Source organism: Contarinia nasturtii, unplaced genomic scaffold (assembly GCF_009176525.2).
Source record: "Contarinia nasturtii isolate CC-2019 unplaced genomic scaffold, AAFC_CNas_1.1 Cnas_scaffold_695, whole genome shotgun sequence".
Lineage (NCBI taxonomy): Eukaryota > Metazoa > Arthropoda > Insecta > Diptera > Cecidomyiidae > Contarinia > Contarinia nasturtii.
In genome coordinates, this window is record NW_022198046.1 from 9,555,312 (window position 1) to 9,577,929 (window position 22,618).

General features: G+C 34.6%; 3 protein-coding genes across 10 annotated transcripts in view; all 3 read right to left on the minus strand.

Annotated features, from left to right (window-relative positions):
* LOC116341252 (tyrosine-protein phosphatase Lar) overlaps positions 1 to 13,090 on the minus strand; it is a 380,836-nt gene extending 367,746 nt beyond the window's left edge. For 3 of the 8 annotated variants that reach the window (XM_031768206.1, XM_031768204.1, XM_031768200.1), the window contains exons 1-2: positions 12,902 to 13,090; positions 10,495 to 10,819 (exon numbers count right to left, since the gene is read on the minus strand). The gene's annotated coding sequence lies outside the window, so the exon portion shown is untranslated. The remainder of the gene's footprint in view (positions 1 to 10,494; positions 10,820 to 12,901) is intronic. The other 5 variants (XM_031768205.1, XM_031768203.1, XM_031768202.1 and 2 more) reach the window with 2 other exon arrangements.
* A 1,458-nt stretch (positions 13,091 to 14,548) lies between these two features.
* Positions 14,549 to 16,133, minus strand: LOC116341257 (dolichyl-phosphate beta-glucosyltransferase). The gene is made up of 4 exons (XM_031768213.1): positions 15,902 to 16,133; positions 15,653 to 15,827; positions 15,360 to 15,568; positions 14,549 to 15,289 (listed from the first exon to the last, which is right to left on the minus strand). Exons 1-4 carry the CDS (start codon positions 15,971 to 15,973, stop codon positions 14,741 to 14,743), a joined length of 1,005 nt encoding a protein of 334 aa, XP_031624073.1. The 5' UTR covers positions 15,974 to 16,133; the 3' UTR covers positions 14,549 to 14,740.
* A 279-nt stretch (positions 16,134 to 16,412) lies between these two features.
* On the minus strand, positions 16,413 to 20,000 carry LOC116340991. The gene is made up of 3 exons (XM_031767796.1): positions 19,797 to 20,000; positions 19,559 to 19,720; positions 16,413 to 19,401 (listed from the first exon to the last, which is right to left on the minus strand). The coding sequence occupies exons 1-3, from the start codon at positions 19,849 to 19,851 to the stop codon at positions 16,508 to 16,510; spliced, it is 3,111 nt and encodes a 1,036-aa protein (XP_031623656.1). The 5' UTR covers positions 19,852 to 20,000; the 3' UTR covers positions 16,413 to 16,507.
* Positions 20,001 to 22,618: the final 2,618 nt, after the last annotated feature.

Genomic DNA, 22,618 nt, shown 5'->3' on the forward strand with positions numbered 1-22,618 from the left:
ATGAGCATTCTCCCGCACGCCCCTGGAAATAAAAAGTAAAACACTGAATGAATAAAACATTTGCAATTATGCAAAGAAGGGAAAAGTCTTTGCTCAAGTAGTTTTTGCGTGTGCATACGGTATGCTTTTTTTGGTGTGTGTGTGTGTATATTTCGATGTTGTTTCTAAGAGCGAAAAGAAAATGAAAATTCCAGGCGCAATTTTAATGTGGCACTGTTGTTCGCGGTGTACGCGCTATACATACCAAAATGCAATATGCAAAATGCATAAGCGCCGCACAAAAATCTCATCTGCATAATTTTATTCTCTCACTTCTCTTTTGCTCGCTCTCTTTTTTCATCGGCAGTTCTGCCATTTTTTTTCTCTTCTTTCTTCTCTCATTTTGTCTATGTTTTTTTTCAACTTTTTCTTCCGTCGCATAGTTCGGCAACAACTTTCTGCAGAATGTTCGAGGTTTTGTTTGCAATTTTATTTTTGCAAACACCAGATTCTCATTGGGGAAATGAGACCAAAGCAATAGAACGAAAAATACACATGACTTCTTTATAAATAAATAAGTGATCCAGTTTTGCAATTTCGTCTTGTTTATCGTAATTTTTCAACAGGAATGTGCATCGTGTGAAAAAAATGCATTTGGAGCATTTGTCAATATTTGAAATCACACAACTAATAATCCCAAGTCGTTTATGTAACGAGGAATCCAACAAGGGTCAATTTTCACATTCTCTTTTTTTCGTCATAATTGGATCAATACGTACAAAGAAAAACAGGATCATCAGTGCGTATCACGTTCAACATATAAAAAAGAAAGCGACACAAATTTCCACATCATTATGAATATTCCAGACAAAGTGTGAGAAAAAGGAGAAAAGAGAATGAACCAACGAGCAAAAAATATCAAAGCAAAACACAATAGTGTCTGCTTTTATGAAGATACACTAACCAGCATTGAATGTATCTCATTTTTTGTGTATGGTTCTCTTTTTTATTGCGCTGTGGCCTTAGTAACGCGAACAAATATGCAATTGTGTGCAAGTGACTTTTATGAGCTTTTAGTCGAACACATAAGTCTAGCACTTATGTTTGAGCTCCTGCACATAAATAGACAAGTGCCTTCATTTATCCATTTGAGTATAGTTGCCAGTCGCTCGGTTCATTCATTCGCTTCATGACTTGATTACACGTTGTATATTTCGAAAACAATCTCAATTCACGATGCTTATGAATACTTTCCGGCTGAGAGTGCATCGGTTGTTATGGTTTGTATGTTTCACTTTTGCCCTTTCACTCTCTTTCTCTCTTTCTAACTCACTCTCTCTCTCTCTCTATCTCTCTCTATGTGGTAAAATATTGGGTAAAGCGACGAAAAGTGGTGTAGTCTTGAGCATATTTGATAACTTAATTCCAAAAAACAGGGACATCCATGGGAGATGCATGTATGTTCGACGTTCGTTCTCTCATTCATTTTATTTCAAGAGACGAAATGTATACCGTACAAACGAAGTAATCCAACATTCGATATTTTGTTCATTCAATAGTTGAATAGTTGGTGTTACTGTCACACATGATGCTGTTGTGTGGAATGAAAAACAGAAATAAAAACGACAACGAAAACAGCAATAATAATGACGATGATCATCATCTTTTCATTCGTCAGAGAATTTTTTGCCAACCAAAATGTACGCACGGTACGTGTATGGGTGAAACGATACGTGACAGCCAAGTAAATCCAACCGAAAATAACAAAACGATGATGAGAACGATAGCTACAATAATATTAAAACAGTAGCAAAAAAAAGCATAGCGGGGCGAGAAAAAAAATACCAGAGAAAGAAAGTCTGGCAAGAGAAAACGAGATCAAAAACATTTATGGTAATAATGAAGCAAACGACGAAAACGCGAACGACAAACACAATATCACAATAGCTAGTAGCTAAAGTTGCCGTCAAAAGAGTTGAAGCCTGATTGCGACAAAGGAAAGAAATACGCTTGTTTCGTGAGCAACAAAAAAAGAATGCACAAAACAATATATGTAGTGCTGGTCCTTAAACGAAGTTGAAAAACACATTCGTGCACACACACACACACACACACACAGCGCCATGAAAATGATACAAACGATAGAAAAATATTTTGAAACAAAAAGAAAATATTGCAAAAAGTAGCGAATCATCGCTCATATTCAAGTACACGATTGTCGTCGTGCACATGTAAAAAGTGTACACGTCAAATAGCAACGCAACACAAACTGTAATAGAAGAGGAAAAAATGATGAGAAGCAGTAAGAAAAAAACATAAAATTCCATTGAGAAGAATAAAAAAATGCTACATGCTTCCTCTCTGTGTGTGTACCTCACTTGTTCGCTCTTGGTGAATGAATAATCTTGCTGAAATAACAATGAAAAATATGCGACATTGCATAGAAACATGGTTTTGAGCTTTTGAGCGAATCTTAGGACACAAAACTCTGAGAAGCTACTTGAAACAGCGACACACACACATAAAATCTAACAACACCAAATAAATGCATTTATAAAGCATACGGAGAGAAACACGAGAAAGAGGGAGAAAGCTTGCAAAAAAAGGTAGAAAAGGAAATGGCAAGAACAAAATCACTTCAACGAGAAAAAAATGTCTGACGACAAGAAGTGTCAAAGCGATTCAGAGACTGATGCCATTGCCACCGTCATTGTGTTGTATTCCAATATAAATAGCATTAAAAATAAATTCCATATTTTTATTACAGAGAGAGAGAGAGAGAGAGAGAATAAAGAGAAATTGTATATCGCATCATCACGAACAGCTTCGTTCTCATTGCTATTACACCCATTTTTTTCCCTCAAATAATCACATTCATACACAATGGTTAGCTTGCCTGACTGCCGGAGAAGCACAATTTTAGAATTGTAATTTTATTTCGGGATGTACGGGTTTGATTCAATAGTGATTGTAGAATTGTAGATACAAAAATATTGGCAAAATGACGACGACAAACATAATGCGATGTATGAACGAAATGAAAAAAAAAATAAGGCGCTTGGCATCCGAATTATTCGCTACTCAAACACTTTCGCCTTCAATGTATGGTTCATCTTCGTTGCAGGTTTTTATGTTGTTGTCGATGCATTATTTCATTTACTTTGGCACATTCTGTGAATACAAAGCTGAGAATGCAAACTATTATGCCATTCCCCGTTGACATTCATAATTTTTTACTCGCTTTTTCTCGGCACTATTTTTATTTTTTTGGCTTGCTCTCTCTTCCATTCTGCAATCTTGTAAAGTTTCGCTCATTCTTTTAGCTTTTGCAGCAGTACACAAAATACCCTATTGTGTCTGCTTGCGAGGCACTAGTTCAATTTTCATGCGATTTAAAATATAAGCGTACCACGTATAAATATTGTTGAATGCTGTGCTTTTTGGTTTACACTGTACACGATCTGTTTTAGCATGTATGAATTTCATAGTAATTAATACGCTTTTCTCAGCATGAGATTGCGGGTCAAATGCTGCTTTCTCGACCGCTTCAAACTACGAATTGTTAAACATGCCACTTTTTTTCTAGTGTTGATTTTTTTTTGTCTTTCGCAAATAAAAATTTCGCATCACATTCACTAGTCAGTGTCTATTCATTTCGTCTGCCTATTTGCAGCAATGATGCGAATGACACTGTGAATGAGAGAGAGAGAAAGAGAAGAAATAGGATGCAGCGTATAAATTCCAGAATTCACTGTAAAATGTTTGTTGCTCCACTACCACTCACTCAATACCAAAGAGTTCATAAGCTTTGAATTGTGCCGCCGAATTGAGTTCGTATCCCGAAATTAAAAACATTTTTCCTGTTCGCCGACACATATATTCCACGCAGAATAAAAAATAGCGATTGTCTTTTTTCTGCCCCAAAAATAAATATACAATAGACTGTCATGTATGGCAAAATGCATGGAAAATTTAATTTCGTAATTTTCCGTTCTATTGGGGATGTGAAAAAAAGGAGCATAGAAAAATATAGTTGATATCGTTCCGGTTTTTGTATTGTGTTGATGGTCGCTCAGCATGTATTTGCACAGAATATTGAAAGAAAAAACAACAAAATTTACTGTCGCATGAGAATGCACAAATTAAAGCTGAAAAAAAAAATTCGACACAAACTTGTATGCATTCGAACTAGGCGAAAGCAATGCTCGCCAGCTAAATCGCACAGCGTTGGGTCGCTTGTTTCATGTGCTCAAATTATAAAATTAGTACGTGCATAATGTGTACAATATCTGGTCGACATTTGTTTCTAATGGGTTGTCTCCGTCGGTCTCGGTTGTTTCAATTTGAATCGGAATGAATGTGTGTTTACATTTAGTTGACAGCATTTCATACACCGTGGGTGTATGAACTTTGGGAAAATACTAACCATTCCTTTTAATATGTTTGACATTTTACATATGTGTCATTTTCAGTTTCACTCAAATGCTTATCAATTCGAAAAAGGGGTGATTTTTTCAAATCGGTTTACCCTTCGAAGTTTTTACATTGTGCTTTTTTTTCGAAAAGAAACTCGAATTCACTGGCAGTAATATTAATTACTCCTCACAGCAGGGATTATACCTACCGTAGCATGTTTACAACAGTCTCACCATTGGAAATTTTGAAATGAAAAAAAAAATCAAACTGTGAAATTCACAAAGAACCCCAATTCCAATTCTGTGGTAAAATACCTATATTTCCATTAACATTATGACGAATTGATTTTTTAATGTATGTGAACAAGGCCAATGGCCGTTTCATTCATCATCGATCGATGTTATTTTTAAAAAAATTGAACATAATAGTGTTGATTTGCTCACACATTTTCGAAAAAACGTATATAATTGCAATTTTTATGAAGTTGCTGAATGTTAACGACAGCTGTCATGGGTCAGCCAATAAACTAAACGGAAACGAAATTCATAAGCACATCGACATTTTATTGTTGTTTAGTCATTGTGATTTCCTTTTTCTCTTCGTCTTCCGTCGATCCCAACCCAGTCCAAATGTTTTTTTTTCACCTTCCCTTCCTTGCTTTCAGCTTTTTTCTTTTTTTCACCATTCCTTGCTTTCAACCATTTACCCTAACGGTGTGCTTATGCGTCGAACAAGAAAATAAATTGATTGAACATTGTATCGAATACAAATTCAAAAAAATAATATGAAAGTTATAACTAGTGGAAAAGCGCTCAATCAATTTTTTTGTTCGTTGTTTTGTCCTCACACATAAAGCCACATCGGTTCATTTGAAGAGGAGATAACTGTACCAAGTGTAGAAAATATGACCAAATAAATTGACTGCAAAAATGAAAATAATGCTTTAATCATAAAAATTTACCCATTGCATAACAAACATGAACGAACGTCCAATCCGGAAAAAATAACCCATTTATACTCGCAAACGGAATCAACAAAAACAATGAACTCCAACGATGAACAACAGAAAAAAATTAATCCGTCACTTTTTACGCGAAATGTGAGCAGCGAGTGTAGGAAAAAAATATGAATTTGTGAACAACGAGAATGTTGGATGAAGAAAAAAACAGAAGATATTTACGCCGGATAATGAAAACAATAACTCACATGGAATGTTTGCAAAACGGAAAAAATGCAGCCTTCGAATGCGGCACTGGTGCAACAGAAAAATGCGCATTAAATATCAATTAAGCGAAACGAAATGTACATCATTTGACCATTTGTGTCCGGTTTTCTATTGTCATCATCATATTTACTGCTGGTATTTTTGATTGGTGTATGCACAAACGCGCGTCTGTATCACTTTCCCGAGCGATAAAATAATGAATGTAATTTATCAATCATTTGGTGTTTTTTTCACAATGAATGCAACTTTTGAAATCTCTCTTTCCCTCTGCCTCTTTGTGTGCGAGTGTTATCGCTTCTGAGCTCCGCGTCCAAATACATAAGCCAAAAAATATACATTTCAATTATAAGAGAGGATATGAAAAAAATACGGACTGAATTTTCCGATTGTAGTTTGACAATATTTGATGGACGATTCATTTCAACGAGGGACACGGATGATGCATTTAACTGTCGATTTAAATATCAATTTCAATTAGTGTCTTACATTTTGTATTGAATTCCGAATCGAGATATATTTTTGTTCTTTTCACCGTTTTGATCGTTTCCATTCTTGTTGCCTTTCATTGTGTGGCATTCGAAACAAATTCCCATCATATTCTCTTTCAATCGGATTAATCGAATGAATGGACTGAATAATAGATAAGACAAGGTAATTGTGTAGTTTTCATTTTCCATTTTACGTATTATCCGCGTTGAATTTCATTTTCTGCATGAAATAACTGGTAAAACCTTTCACGTTCTTTTTTTTCTCGTTCGTTCGGTGGTTCATTCGTTGATTGCAAACCGTTGTGTCATTTCTCTACACACACAAGACCGAAACGAGAATCGATACTTGTTGGGCGTCTGCCATGTCGTATTGTTTCTCATCGCCACATAACAATTTTCTATGCAGCCGCCACAAATTTATGTATATATAATGTACAGTTTGTATTTGAAAAATGAGAACATGTTTAAATGGAGAGTTGGATTTTTTCTATGAACATTTAGCGACATGATTACAAATTTATTACGTGTATATAAACAATTATGCTCTCACGCTGTATACATTTTCAAATGAATAATTGACAAGAAGAGAAAAGCGATTGAGAGAGGGAGAAACAGACGAGTCGTGGTCTGTCTGGGTTAAAGCGATAGACGATTTAGTCAGAGTTAAATGCATGCAACTCCATTGGAGTATATGCGTATGTCCCACCATATGTATATAACACTGTGTTTTTGAAATGGGGGATTCAAAAATGAACAAATTTCTTTAAAGAAAACATTAAAAAAAATGTTCTTGTAGCAAAATAGAATTTGTGTTTGTTTGAAACATTATTTGAAATGTGTGTTCACGCACAACGGCACGGTAGAACGATTTACCAGACTACTGTGTGTTTGTGTTTGATCGCCATCTCTTCCTATAAAATTATTTTCCCTTCAGGTCATGCAAGGCGTGTGCTTTCGTCTGTCTTTCTCTTTTTGTGTGCGTTTCACATTGAAAAATTGTTATTAAAGACAAATAACCGAGTTAACGGGTTTGCCTTTTATTCACTTTCCACTGATGAGCAAATTTCTATGGCAAAATATGCATGAAATTCAATTAAAACATGAATGTTTACCCATTCCAAACAAGCCGATGTTTGCCCACACACACACACACATACACATACATTTGTGTTTTGTATTCAATTTTCTTGTATCAACCATTCCAAGCATTTTTGGGTGCAATCCAAAACGGACCATACAAAAACAAAGCGACATATTCAACTTGTGTCGAATTCGTACTGCACTTTGCAACTACACTTGCAGACATTTTGACATTTGCTTTGATTGAACTAATTTTCTCTGCACTATATACTCATACTCACTTATCTTATTTATATCGACTCTAACTCTTGCACTAAATCTCTCTCTATCTCTCTCTTTCTTGTTCTTTTCTACTGCTTTTTCTTCTGCCATTTTGCATCATTTTTTTTTGTTTCATACTCGACCTTTTTCTTCACATATCATTCTCTCCATGATGTTACTCTAACAACAGTCTCGTTCAAAATAATTGACTTTTTTGCAAACGTGATTCGGGTTAGATTCAAAATTTTATGCATGAATATATTTATAGCCACGACGAAAAACTTTTCAGATTTGTTAAGAGTTGAAAGGTTACAGGCGAAAAAGAGAGAAAACAACAAGAAAAAAAAAGAAACTTTGTTATTTCAACTGCAACGATAATAATGCTTATGCAAACAAAACCAATATTTGAAAGTTTTTTTTTGTGGCGATGTTGCAGCATCAGTCAATCCCAAACAAACGCAAAGACAATATAATTGTTATTTATGAGTTTACCCTAGAACTTTAATCACTTGTCTGCACAACTTGTTTGACGACTTTGAACGGAAATCAATGAAAACCGAAAATACCGTTCAACCTTTCGTGCTTAACGAATGCAATCGTCTGATTCTCTCAATTGTACCGAATTACTCAAAGTAAATTAGATCTATTGAATACACGATTTTAACTTGATAAAATGTAAACTATACCACGATGCTGATGTTGAGTCGTACAGAGAGCCATGAGTCGTACAGAGTGAGTGTTGAACTGCAAACTTTTAGGATACGGATTACACAGAGTTTCTCATCTCAGACAGTTGGTTTGCCATCACAAAATCTTCTCATTTACCGAAAAAGTAATTTGGGCTGACGGCTATAATTGAAGAAAATCTAAAGTGAGGATTACCACATGCACAGCGCATGTTGACGCTTTATTTTTGCACAATAATATATTACGTTCATTCACGTCGCCTTTTTCGGAGGTGAAAGCAAACAAAAGTTTGTCAAAAGATGCTATTTCACCTTGTGTGTAAAATGGTTCTTGTTGAAAATGTGATGCTCTAATATGTCACATGAAAAGACATCATAGTTCAAGTGCTCTTTTGAACGTTTGTCATCGTCATCGTCACCGCATGCAAACCATATAACCCGAACCATCTTAAAACTAAATGTGAATTTCGCGCAAAACTTTTCAAACGTGGTTTACATGCTGTGTTGACTCTTCTTCTACAGTAGGTCGCAGAACAAACCGAGCTCTATCTTCGTTCTTTCTCGTTCGTTTTCTGCACAATACTCTTTGACCTGCATTTGATACATATATTCGTCATAATATTACCATCATCACATCACTATGTTTGGTTCGCTAGCTTGCAGATAACACTTCAATTGTTTGCGTTATCTCTGGAAAATGTTGGGCGCTTTTGATGCGGTTTCCGTAATTCAATGATTACACTTAAATTTTCTATTTACATTATACCGAATCTTGTGATAGATACCATTTTGGTAGTTTATTTGGCAATACGCACCAGTTGGTACATTATTTGCATGGTTTTGGCAACGAAACGCAACAACATATTTACAAAACGGTTAACGGGTCTATTAGCTTAAACAGAAACATTGAGCAAATGATCACGATTTTCGCTCTCGCGCAATCTTTCTCTTTCTTTTCTTTTGTTCCGATCGCTCTCTCTCTCTTTCCCTTTCTCTCTCTTACACACTGTCTATAGCCATTGTTTTACGATTCGTTCCGTTTTGGTTTTGGCACAATCGTCAGTCGTTTAGGCGCTATCTCGATCTCATTTCGCTTTTGTCATTTGGTGTCGCCAGCAGACGACAGTCTTTTGCAAATGCATACACAACGAGCACAAGGAAAGAGATAAGCGAGAGAGAAAATGAAATAGAATTGGATTTTTTTTATGAATTCAATTAGACAAAACAGTTGCAAATACAAAATGTGGTTTGAATTGAATGCTCAAGTCATATACAATGAGTAAAAAAGATATGAACAAACTATATAGCATGCAATCAAACAGTAACATATTCATTCAAACAAAATACTTCATATAGTTTTTTTTTTTTTTTTTTGAATAAGAATTTAATTGTCATAACCATAGCGAGTTATTGTGGTTTCCGATTTAAAATCTATTATCGAACGATTTATCGAATTTGAAACCATTTCGCATGGGATTATCCTCAATTTCAAACGACCGAATTTCAATTTGTCCTTGTTTCCTCCGCCACGAGATGCAATTTTTGAACAGTTGCCAATATTGAACAGATATGGAGTGAACGAACGTAATTTGTGTGAATTTTCTTCTTTGTGGGCAAAAGTAAAAGCAATGCACAGGCCACAAAAACGATTTCAAAACAAAACCAAAATGAAAGTTTTAAAAAAAACCACAAAAGAAATCAAGCACAAAACCCAACTGACAGAATGGTATTAGAGACACGCCAACGCAATGTGAAAGAGAAACAAAGAAGCACAGATAAAACCAGAGCTTGAGTCACTTTTTTTCCAAAAGGGAAACGTGTTTGCTGAGGATTTCAATGGAGTTAAAAATAGGACATAATAAAAGAATGAAAGAAATCAAAAAGCTCAATCTTTTGCTCTAACTCCCTCCGACGCCCACTCTTCCTCACCCTTTCTCTGTGTATGTTGGCCTTTTGTAAAATGTTAAAAGATAGAAATTGTTTAAAAAGGTCTGATGGGCGTCAACACTACTGACGAAAAACCGATGTAAAGATTGCTATTTTACTACTATTCAACAGCCCGGGTACCACATTATAAGTGGCATACGGTTACTTTTTACGGTAGTTTACAAAACGGTAACGGTTTACATTTTAAATTGCGTTTACTCTACATTTTCTGCGCTCAAGCCATTTAATAAAGAATTTGAATGTGAATTAACACCGTCGTTTTGCCAACGATCCCCAACGAAAATTTGCACCAATTCAATTTGATATAATAGAAAATCCTTATCTTCATCAAGTCACATTCGAATATTTGTACGTGTTGTATAAAATTTCGAATATTTAATATATGTACATTTTACAACCGAAACCAACTTACCAAAGTCTCACCGGTTAATTCTGCCTGAATAGTCTTGATGTTTGTCTCGTTAGTGGAAATTTATGTGAATTATAGATGTATGTGTTCGTCTATTTTCTCTGTATTTCTTCAACCGAAATGTATCCAAATGTAACGAATTGCTTGTGTAATTTTTCTTGGTGTTTTTGTTTGGGTTTAAATGTCAAATCGTTTCGTCGTTCGGAATTTTTTAAGAGTTTCTTTTCTCTTCGAATTTTATTCAGCGTTTTATAGTTTTAACATAAATTTCTTTTTCGTTCAAACATTCATTCGTTTGCTTCACTGAAATTTTTTTTGACTCTACTTTCTCACATGGAAAAGAAGGAGAAAAAAGAAGAAAATCGATCAAGTTTCCGTAAAATTTTCTCTCCCAATCGTTTTTGGTGTTTCAAAAACAAAATTCCTTTGATCCATTTTCTCGATGTTTCTCGTAAAAAGTGTTGGTGTTAGAAAAGCCCAAACTCATAAATTTGCTCTCTCTCTCTTGCTCCCGCCTTGTGATTGCTTAAACTACAATTTTATAAAATGAATGCATGCATGCACCGTGGCAGTGCAATAAGCATTGAATGTCTTGAATTTGAATGCACCAGAGTGTGTACAAATCTGCAGTAGCTAGCAAGCTATTTGATATGTGTATTGTTTACGTATTCTTTATTCGTTCGCTTATATGCTTCCGATGAATTGGCTTGGGTTGCTTGAAATGGGTTAAACGTCGGGGGCTCAGTGCGAATACAAAAGTTTTTTTCGCTTTCTGATGTGCGAATCGAAATAAACATGGAGTGCCATGTCAAAATAAAAATAAAGCGAACAACGAGTGGGAGTGGGTGGAGAGCGAGAGAGAGAGGGGGGGAGGAAAAATCTGTTTGAATGCATTGCCTGAGAAACCGCATGAAGATAAATAGAGTCGAAATCAAGGTAAATAAAAAGTCGGAATGTGAATACACACACAAGTCAAAATGAAAACCACACACAAAACAAACAGCCAAAAAAATTCTTCACCAACTTTTAGCCCTATTGAAATGCCATAGAACGAAAGGAAAAATAAAATCAAAAGAAAAGTAAAATCACACGGTCGTTCAAAATCAGTAGAAAAGAAAATTCGGAATAAATTTATAAAAATCTTTTCAAAATTATACGGAACAAATTTTCATGAGAGCGTGTGTGTTTGTGTGTTGTGGGTGAAGCACACGCAAATACACATACATACGGAAACCACCGTCACTGTCTGGGAGGGTAGATTCGATGGAATCATGAAGATAAACGAAACGTAAAAAAAAACATTGAAAATCATGATGAACGCGACCAAACAAAAAATGAAATTGAAACGAAGGGTAAAGAGAGATGGGTGCTCTCCACCATTTTTGGTTTCGTTCTTTTTTTCACGGCAGCCGCATTTTTTTCTGGCAGTGGAAAGGTGAACGCGTTTCGCTTATCTCTTTATGTGTGCATGGGTATGTTTTATTTTGTATTTGACTCTACAAAACTTTCGTTCTGTTTTTCATATTGGAATGTGATTGTGGTGTAACGCGTTGTTGTGGTTTTCAAGGCGGTTGGAAACGATCACGGAAAACGGTATACACACTCCATTATCAATCAATATTCATTCTCAACAAAAAAAAAAAAACCGAAACTTTGAAAATCAAATCAAATCAAATAAAAACATCGAAATTTACGAACCAAAATAAATTTCGAGTAAAATACATTGGGGGCGATTTGAAAGAAGAAATCAAATGACCTTATTATTTAAGGTGAAAATTCATTTTGAAGCAAATTATTAAAATGTCTATGGAAAAGAAGACGAAGAAATAAAACATCCAAATAAATACACCTTAATTGGGTCGAATGAAATCAACGCGAAATAAATTCTGCACTAATGGCCATTTCAGACTGATTTATTATGATGATGGTTTTTGTTCTGGATTTATATTTAGCAATTTCTCTTCATTTCAAATATATTATTGCTATCTATTTTGTTGTTCGTATAAATTGATTTTTTTTTATTCTGATGAATTTAACACGATTTCTTCGAATAAAGTGAAAATATAATAAACGTATGAATGCAATCAAAATCAACAAAAAACGATATCATCTAATGAACGAAAATCACATATACACTGAATTAAAACCGAAATGATTGAATCAAATTTGACACAGCGATTTAACGATAGTTGCGGGAAAAATGTTCAAACACAATATAAATCAAACCATGTATATACCAATCGAACACGGAAATTAAATCGATCAACGAAAAGCATATAGAAATAATCAAATAATTTTCCAATGAAATATTTATGATTCGATTTCGATCAATTTTCTTCTTGTTTATTATTTTCCATGTATAATTGAATTCACTCGATCAAATTTAATGCACACATCAAATTCACTTTACCATTTACCAAAAGCACGCACATTTACACTGTGTAGACCAGGTTATTAGTTTAACCCAATACAAACGAATATCGATTGCGATGAAAAACAACACACAATACTCGCTATTCTTATAGACTTCACTAGATTTTAAGTTGAGCTGGATGTGTTCTTTATTATAATTATTGATTGCACGAACGGCTGCAAAACTCCGTCAACACTGTTGAAAGTCAGCAGAGGACTGAATCCTTCTGACGAACGGCACCATCGTCTTCATCGTTTGTGCGAAGCTTTTTTTCCAATTTTATAGTATCATATCGGGTGGTCTCTTTCGTGCACAAGCAGCCGGTTTGTGTTAAAATGAGTACGGTGGATGGAGAAGCTCAATATTACCGTACAAATGCGTGAGTTTAACGTCCTTTAACTGTACGACAGGGTGTCATTCTATCCATCTCATTCTGATTCATCATTTGTAATTCGAATGCAACGACAACGACAATGAATGGCAAAAGGAAAATAGCTAAACAGAGAAAAAGGATTCATTGCATCGATCGATGAAATGCCAATGCCACAATATATTTTGATATTTGAATGAAAATAATGACAAAACAAAAGAATCCACTCAAATTATAACGGTCGATTTAATGATCATGCACGGTCGACACCGAATCGGATTTCATTTGACAAACGTACAAAAAAGTACTGACAATGCAACCCCAAACTAAAACCATATGATTAACATTTTGCAAATCGAGTACAAAAACGAAACGACCAAAAAAGCATACGGCAAACTTTTGATTAAGTTGAAACTTGAATATTGCATTGTAGTATCATAGAGAGAGAGAGAGAGAGAGAGAGAGAGAGAGAAGAGGAGAACAAGAGAGCAAACGAACAATTGCGGCTTTTACAAGTTGCAGCCTCTCCGAAAATGATGATTGTATAAAGGGAAATAAGAAGAGTCTTGAAATAATTCGTCAAAGTTGAAAAAAGGACGCCAGCATATAAAAATTGAGGAAGCTTTGTGCCGGACGAAGCACAAAGTTTGTCATCAATGGATAATTGCTACGTACATGCACAACAACAACAACTGAAATATATACACGCTTATGTAATGTTAAGTGCATTGAAAGTCATTAGCAAAAAGTAAAAACGGAACGTAAAAAAATATGATTCGACCATTGCATTGCAAATTCAAACGTTTTCTTTTTAGTTTGGCCCAATTTACATGATCGTATTTATTCTCTTTTTTAATTAAGGAAAACAGCGAACGCAAGAGTGACAGAAAGTAACGGCAAGCAAAATAGTTTTAATATGCATTTGTTATAATTATATACAATCGTAAGCGTATACAATACAGAAAAACGAACAGCTGCTTTATTGTTACATTTTCCAAGCATCCCATTTAACAAGTTTACTTTTAATATGCATTTGCTCTAAATAGGCTTCTTCAATTTATAATAGCTCACTTATGTATGTAAACTTCACGTAAAGTGCGCTTTTTTGCGTGAAAGGAAATTGTTATTATTGTCATATTGATTTTATGTTAATAATATATAAGTCACTCCATTAGAAGGTCTTATGCCACTTGTTTGAATTTAATGGAAAACTTCATTGATTTCAAAGCATTCTGTAATATTTTTACATCTCTAATAAGGAAACACTATCCGTCTATAGATTTAAAAATGCATTTTATTTGAAGATTCAATCTTATACAGCTAAATTAGAGCAAACGGCTTTTTGTTTAAATGGTGTGCGCTCTTACACTAAACAGTTTTTGTTTAAATCGCATACAAGGAATAGACACCACGTATATTTGAAGAAAAAAAAAGACTCTCTTTGGAAATAATGGAACACATGATAACTACTTTGATTTTTTATTTTTGCTTCCAAATCTGGTGATGTCCCAGGCGCCAATTGTATATCTAAACCAAATCAAGAATAAATCGCATCCCATTTGTAACCATGTCCAGACTGGTGTAATTTTTGAACCTTCAATTTCGGTCCAATTGACGCTGACCTCTTCGATTGGAATTTTCAGTGATTGTGCCAAAAACAGTAGCTCAACATCAAATGCCCATCGTTCGACGTGCAACAAGTTGAATAAATGATGTGCAGCCGATCTTGTAAGCAATTTAAAACCACATTGTGTGTCACGGATACCGCCACGCACAGCAAATAACCAAACCAAAAAATGAAAACCATGCATTAAAATTGTACGGAAAAGACTTCGAGATGCAATGGCTTCCTCTTCTAAATGTGCACGTGAACCAATTACAATTGCGGGATTTTCCCATTCATCGGGCGGTGTCAATTTTCGCATTTCAACCTCAAGTTTCTCTAAATCGGAAAATTGCGTTGCACCATCCGCATCGGCAAATAACAATTGACGACCACGTGCACTCAACATTCCCTGAAATTGAATGAAAAATCAAATTAAGTAAAATGTATCAACATTTTCTTCGGCTTGTTTATTTTCTCACCATACGAACGGCACCGCCTTTGCCACGGTTTTTAATTAGATTCAAAACACGAACTTTGTCCGATGTATACTTTTTGCTATATGCCAGTGCCACTTGAACGGTTGAATCTTTGCTGCCATCACTCACCACAATCACTTCATATTGGAATGTTTTGTCCTTTTGTGAACGATTTTCTAAATACTCCAATGCTTCGTCGAGCATTTTTGGTACTGCAAAATAAACCAAAAAAAAAAAAAATAGCGGATGTTGAAAACTATAGTCGAAATCAGCGATTTAAAATGATTAAAACTCACATCGTTGTTCCTCTTCATATGCGGGCACAATTACGCTTAGCGCAATTCGTGGGCTATCATTAATTGACGGAAATGGTTGTTTTGACTTTGACACTGGATCGGTGTAATATTTCTCATCTTCATAGCGAACGATTTGCGGAAGTGGTGTTGTAACTGCTTTTACTGCTATCCAAATCTAACAAAAATACATTTGATCCGAAATTGATTTTCATTTATGTGTAAAAATTATTGCAAACAAATTAAACTCACTGCTATGGCACAAGCAGCTAACATAGCTGAACCCATAAATAAAAGGCACTGAGGATCTGTCCAACAACTCATTGTGATGATTTAATTTGGTCCAAATAATTTGACAAATTCTTTGGAAACTAATTTCCAAATTAACACCCAAAAATTTGCTGCGGTTCTATTAAATCATTTTGTGAGAACAGACAAACACAGTTGATATCTATCGCCACGAATACCGACCACTGACAGTTGTCAGAATGATGCTTGTTTTATGTGTGCACCAAGATTGTTGCATGACAACCTAACACTTGGCAGTATTTTTTTTACTCATTTTACCTTCACTAGATGGCGCCCGCAACACATTTTTCATTCAAAAGTTTAATTTGTTTGTATTTTGAATTCGTTTTTATTTGTTCTTTTTTTTTAAATTTTGGAATACAATTTTATTCATTAACTTAATTAAAACAGCTTACTTCGAATAAAATGCTTTGTTTTTTCAGGATAAATTCCCTAATTAATAAATTTACTTCAAATGAAATAAAAAAACATTCTATTTTACTCAAAAAAGAACATTTGTTAATTCTTATAGTGAAATGCGGTACTTTTCAAAAAAATGAGCACTTTTTCTCATTGTATCTTCGAACATCGTTCGATGGAAGTGCATACCAGACTGGACGGACAGAATGTTAACTTTGCCGGACATTGAAGTCGTCGTGCGCGCATCTTTTGTTGTTGATCTTTAAAGCATAAAAAGTAATGATATTGTGATAAATTATCGACTAATTTTCCTTCTGTTCGGCATGGAACTTTGCGTTTTCCCTGTGGTTTTTTCTTCGATTGTCCATTTTTAACGTTTTGTCTTTGTGGCGGTGTAACTGGTGTTTGATTTATTTGTGGTTTCCGATATACTGGTTGTTGGCCAATTTTCGATGGTCGTGTTGGTGTTTGTTGTACCATTTGTGTCGTCGATTTTCCACCATTTGTTTGTTGTTTGTATCGCACTTGATGTGCAGCACTAAGAATTTTATTCGTTTCTAATTTGATTAAATGTGCCAGCTGCTGTGCTTTGACTGCTTCCGATTTAATGCGATGTGCTTCCATCATGGACATTTGAGGCGAGAATTTGCTATCAATTTGATTTAGATCGCCTACATAGCATTTCGCATATGTGTCGGCTGTACAAATTTTTGTTTCGCCACTGAAAGCCGTATATGGTGGACATGAATAACTTAAGATTTTGCCGGTCTTTTCATTACACACAAAATACCGTGTACAATCGGTGCTATTTGCTTGTCGTACACCAGTTGCACACGTTAATACCTCAATTTGTGATGATAATGCCGAATTTTTTTGTAAATATGGTTCAATTGTTTGTTGATAGGTTTCTAAACTCATGAAATTCCCATTTAAATTGACAAATTGCTTGTGGTTACCTTGGATTTGAGTGGGCTTATATTTATTGCTTGGCTTTTTTTCACCACCAATATTCGTTATGATTTGTGAATCAACACCAACATTGCTGCTGCTGCTGCTGCCGCCGCCGCCCATACTACCGATGCTTTCCATTGAATTTGTTTTTTTATGGAAATTATAATTTGCTAACACATCCATCACGTTTTCATTACTATTTTGCTCTACATTTGTGTTCACATAGTCGTCATTGTTTTCGTATTGGTCATTGTTTGCGTTGTTACTGCTGCCACCATCACTCGGTTCATTCGAATCAATAAAATGATCGATTTTATCGGCGATTAATGGATGTTTATGATATTGCCCAAATGATTCAGGTGGATCAGCATAGCTTGGCGTTGGACTCGATGCTGTTGCGATGGGAACGTAATTTACGGGTCTTAATGTAGGATATGGTGGTTTTTGATTGATGTGCACAATTTCGTTTACATTATTTTCACCTATATGTGGTTGTTGTGTGTATGCAGAAAAGAATTTTTGTGTATAACCGCCGTCAATTGATGCAAACGTTGGAATTGGGCGCATCGCATTGCTAACAATGGTATTTGTCGGATAGACGGGAATATAACGATCCGGTTGTGATTGAGCAATTTGAATGTATTGAGGTTGCTCTACATTTGCATTATAACTTGTTTGCTGTGTCGAAAATGGAGATGTATAATAAGTAGGCATGGTACTTACAACTGATGGACGTTTTTCTATAAATGATGGATTTTTTTGCTGATTTTCCGAAAATGGTGGATAGGGATAATAATTATTCAAATCGGTATGATCTGGTTTTTTATTCCCATAGCTATCGTACCGATCGTCGATTGGACGTGGTGTTGTTGAAGCGGTGACATGATAGCGATTTACAATTGAATTCGATGGGCTTGGATGAGCTATTGTTATAGGAACATGATTGTGGATAATTGTTGTTGGACCAGTATCGTCAGGTTCACTTGATTCATTTGGTGTTGTCGGCACACTTACTCTCACCGATGAAATTTTCTCCATTGACACATCATCATTTTGGGTTTTATCGAACTTTTGCGAAGTTAAAGCACCAAATAATGAAGACATCGGCAATTTATCCCATGGAAAATTATAAAGAACTGGTTGAATAATTGGTTGCGCATAACTATTCGACGGTTCTAATGAATGCACAAAATTTGGTGTGTTTGGTGCTTGATTTGCCATATTTTTTGTTAATTCCAATAAAGTTTTCAGTGTGTTTTCACTTATATGATTTTCTGGTTTCTTTTTACTTGGTTTTTTTGTCGTTGGATAGTCGGAATGTGGTAATCTAAAAACAACGGAACCTCCGGGTCGATTGACCACAATTTGTGATGTTGAATGTCCGCCATCGGGAAATCGTGGATTTTTTAAAGCATTTGTTGCCTTGATGTGAACGGTCGTAGCATCGGCTGGATAAACACCATTTCCGGTGACTGTGAATTTTACCGGTGTTGGCGGTGTTGAATATGTATTTCGTGTATTTGCCAAATTGTTTAGTCTTTTCTGTAAATCTAAAATTTGCTTCAAATGATGTTCTTCAATCAATTTATTGTGTGGCACCGGTTCAGCTTTGGTATTACTCGGATACTTTTGATGAACCAATTTATGTAAGGACAAATATTGATTTAAATCATCAGGTGTTAGATCGGAATGCTGATTATTGTTCACCTTTCGTACCAATTGAGATAATCGCTGCAATTGTGATGAAACTAAACCATCAGAGTTATTTGGAATGGAAATGTAACTTGATTTATTTTCTAAATCATCTTCATCTTCGCCGTCACCACTTGATTCGATTTCATTTTCACTTGAATTCGAATACGCACTCGATTCAAATGACATCGTTCCATTGTTTGTCATCGTTATCAATACATTTTCGTTATCATCATCGTCGTTTAATTCTTCTTCGTCTTCTTCATCTGTTTTGTCACCATCAGCATCATATCCTTTCACTTGCTCTTTCAAATAACTCAAATTATTCACACCATACACATTGTCGTCGTCAGCACTTGATGATCGACTTTCCGTTTCCAATTGACATTCCCAATCATCACCTAAGTTTTGAAGAGAAATTATTACTTTTTATTACGAATTTTCGCAGAATTTTTTTGTTTTTTTTTTTTTTTTTTTTTGAAAAAATTGCACTTGGTTTATTTTCTCATTATTCCTTATATTCCAAATATTCAAACACAAAAAAAAAACATTTCTCACCGGGTAAAACACAATATCCATAATTTACATCGTAAACTAAACCATTTGGACAATTTTTTGCACTCCAAATGATGTTATCCGATTCCATCACCTTGCATCTGTAGTACATGTCACACCGCGTCAAATGCGCTTTGGTCGCTTTGTCGGGACACGTTCGAGCACCTAATCACCAACCAAGAAATTCAATTAACGTTTATGAAAATGATAGATAAAATGATTATTATTGTGTCACTTCTACCTTCTGCACAAAGTATTATCCCATATAATATGAGCAAGCGTTGTATTATTAACATTTTCGAATCGAACTACATATATTGTTTTTTGATCAAAAAATTAACAATGTTCGATCCATGAACTGTGGAACGAATTTATATACAATCCATGAATTTAGATAAACTGGTAATTTTGCAAAACATCACAATCTTCAATGATTTTTTAATTATTATCCACTTCAATCTTTTTATAATTTAAATCCGTTTTATTTACTTTCGTTTTACACCTTGTTAAAAATGTAAATCAATTTTCCGTTCAAAAAATTGCAATGAATAAAATGAAAAAAAATATCGGAATAAAAATCATGAGCCGAAAAAAGATGTTGACTTTGCTATGGTTCGTTTCAAAATGAACGAAAATCGTCCAAATCCATGCGCTTCACACTTAATAATATTATTATACGGTCGTGCCAAACCATCGTTCTTGGTTGCGGTAATTTTTACGGCGAATGTTCGCACAAAGTAGATCATAGTATAAGACAGCGTGAGGTATTACAATAGTTGATCACATTGTGTTTGTATTTTGTGCGAGTAGTTGAAGGGAATATGTGAAAACTTCGAAAAAATGAGAAGTCGAGACTAGACCATCAACAATGCTATGTAACCATATAGAGTATGTGCTGCTGCCACTAGCACACATAGCAAACAAAGGAAAAGTGCTAATTGGAAGTGCGTTCGTCGTGTTTACGTTGCGACTCAGCGTGAAGAATTTGGTCACATCGTCAATGTTGTATGGTTTTATTTTTCGTATTGTTTGTTCATTTGAATAATGCAGAACGAAGAAATCGGAACCAATACATCTATTTTCATTGAAAATCAATTAAATTCTTTTCATTGAATTCTTTTAATTTATATTATTCACAACTTTCATCCAGTCTATTGTGAGTTATTCATTTCATTTACTTTCATTTTTCGCATTGATTCGATGCAATATGACCCATCTAAAATGCATTCATTCTTTACAACATAACGGCACACAATTTAGTTTGCTTAATAAGAATTGTAAAGCACAACAAACGGTCATGTCTTTTTATTTGCGAGAACAATAGAAAAAGAAAGTAAAAAAAAAACAAACCATACAATGTTGCAAATGGCACAAAGAAACCTAATCAAATTAAGCAAAAAACCTCAACGCAAGAAAGAAACAATAAGACTTGCATTGTTTTATAGCCACTGGATCAACGAAATGTGGTTCATGATTTCGTTCTAAATCAAACCTTCTTCTGGAGACTTCTACACTTTTGTGCGATTTTAAAACCATACCATTGCCGAATTTCGTATTTGAGAATTTTCTCCGTTTCACTTCAAATTCAACACGTATGTGGCCAAGTTTTCAGTTCTGAAATACAACAAAAAAGGTTTTTCGTTTGCAACCACTACATTATTATCGCACTAATTTATGATTTTAAAAAACTTTCCATAATTATGAAAATAATTATGATCCTAGAACAAAATATCTTTACGATTAAAATCAGTATTTGATTAAAAACAAACTGTTGGGTATTGTCCATTTGGCCGACAAAAATTAATAGAGTTTCTTGACTTACTCATCCTTTTTCAAACACTCATTTGTTATGACTCAAGAAGTAATATAATTCATTACCCGAGGTGAATTCGTTTTTTTTTCTTACGCACATGAATGCTTGAAATCAGTTTTATTTTCAGCAATTCCAACTATATTTTTTGAGTGTTTTTTTTCTCATTTTTGTCAGCAGCACCAAAGAAAGTTAATGAAAGTAAATGATAAATAATTTCGTCATACACTGAGAAAATTCTCCTTTAAAAATGTTTTCGGCAATCAAATTATGTTTATCAATCTGTAAATTCATCACATAACGCAAATGGAGATAAAAAAGACAGTAAAAAGAAATTCCGTTTTTGTTTTCTTCGACAATCTTTGTTAATGGTGTCTACAACACTTGCTAAATACGTATACTTTATTATAAATGGAACCATTCTAAGAAAAACCACGCTATTTGGAACTTCCGACGAAAAGTACAAAAACCACATTCAACGAATCCAGTTTTAGACGAGTAAAGTGTCTGAGACAATGACCCATTGCCACAAATGTAACTCATTCGTACAACTTGTTTGTCACATTCGCAACGACAACCAATGCGACGCAAACATTAATTCAAGCAATTAAACCTGTGTTTAAACTGTTAAGAGCAACGAAATGCGATCGTGTTTTGGCGCAAAAAATGAAAGTTTGACACACAGAGAAACTATAAGGTCAATAGAAAACTTAATTAGTCACTTTTTAAAAATTTCAACGAAGAATTAGAGTTTAGAGAAAGAAATGAATTCCAGTTTTTTGAAATTTATATTAAAGAACAAAATTCTAAATGTTACAAGTCTTTTCACTCCAAATTACGCGAAATCTCATTATTTTTTATTGATTTAATGGTATTGTTATCGTTAACAAGTCTACCGCCATCGGTCTGATTGTTAATTGGTAGTAAATGTTACACCACTGCATATATTATCTGCGAAAACCGTTACACTCGGTTAACTTCTATCAAGGAGTTTGCCTACAAAACTGAGGAAAATATACTCACTTCAAATACGGAGTCGGATAATATATTTTATTTTTCCGGTTTCACATGATTAAATTCTTTAAAATATGAATCCAGGGAAGAAAGTGATTTTGACGTAGATTAACTTTGCTTTATCAATTATCGTGATTCGATAGACCAAAAACTGTGTCAGACAAAAAGTGAGAAAACGTGGATTTGGTTACACATTTAAATTCATTGGTCAAATTTATGCGCTCATAAATATTAAGAAA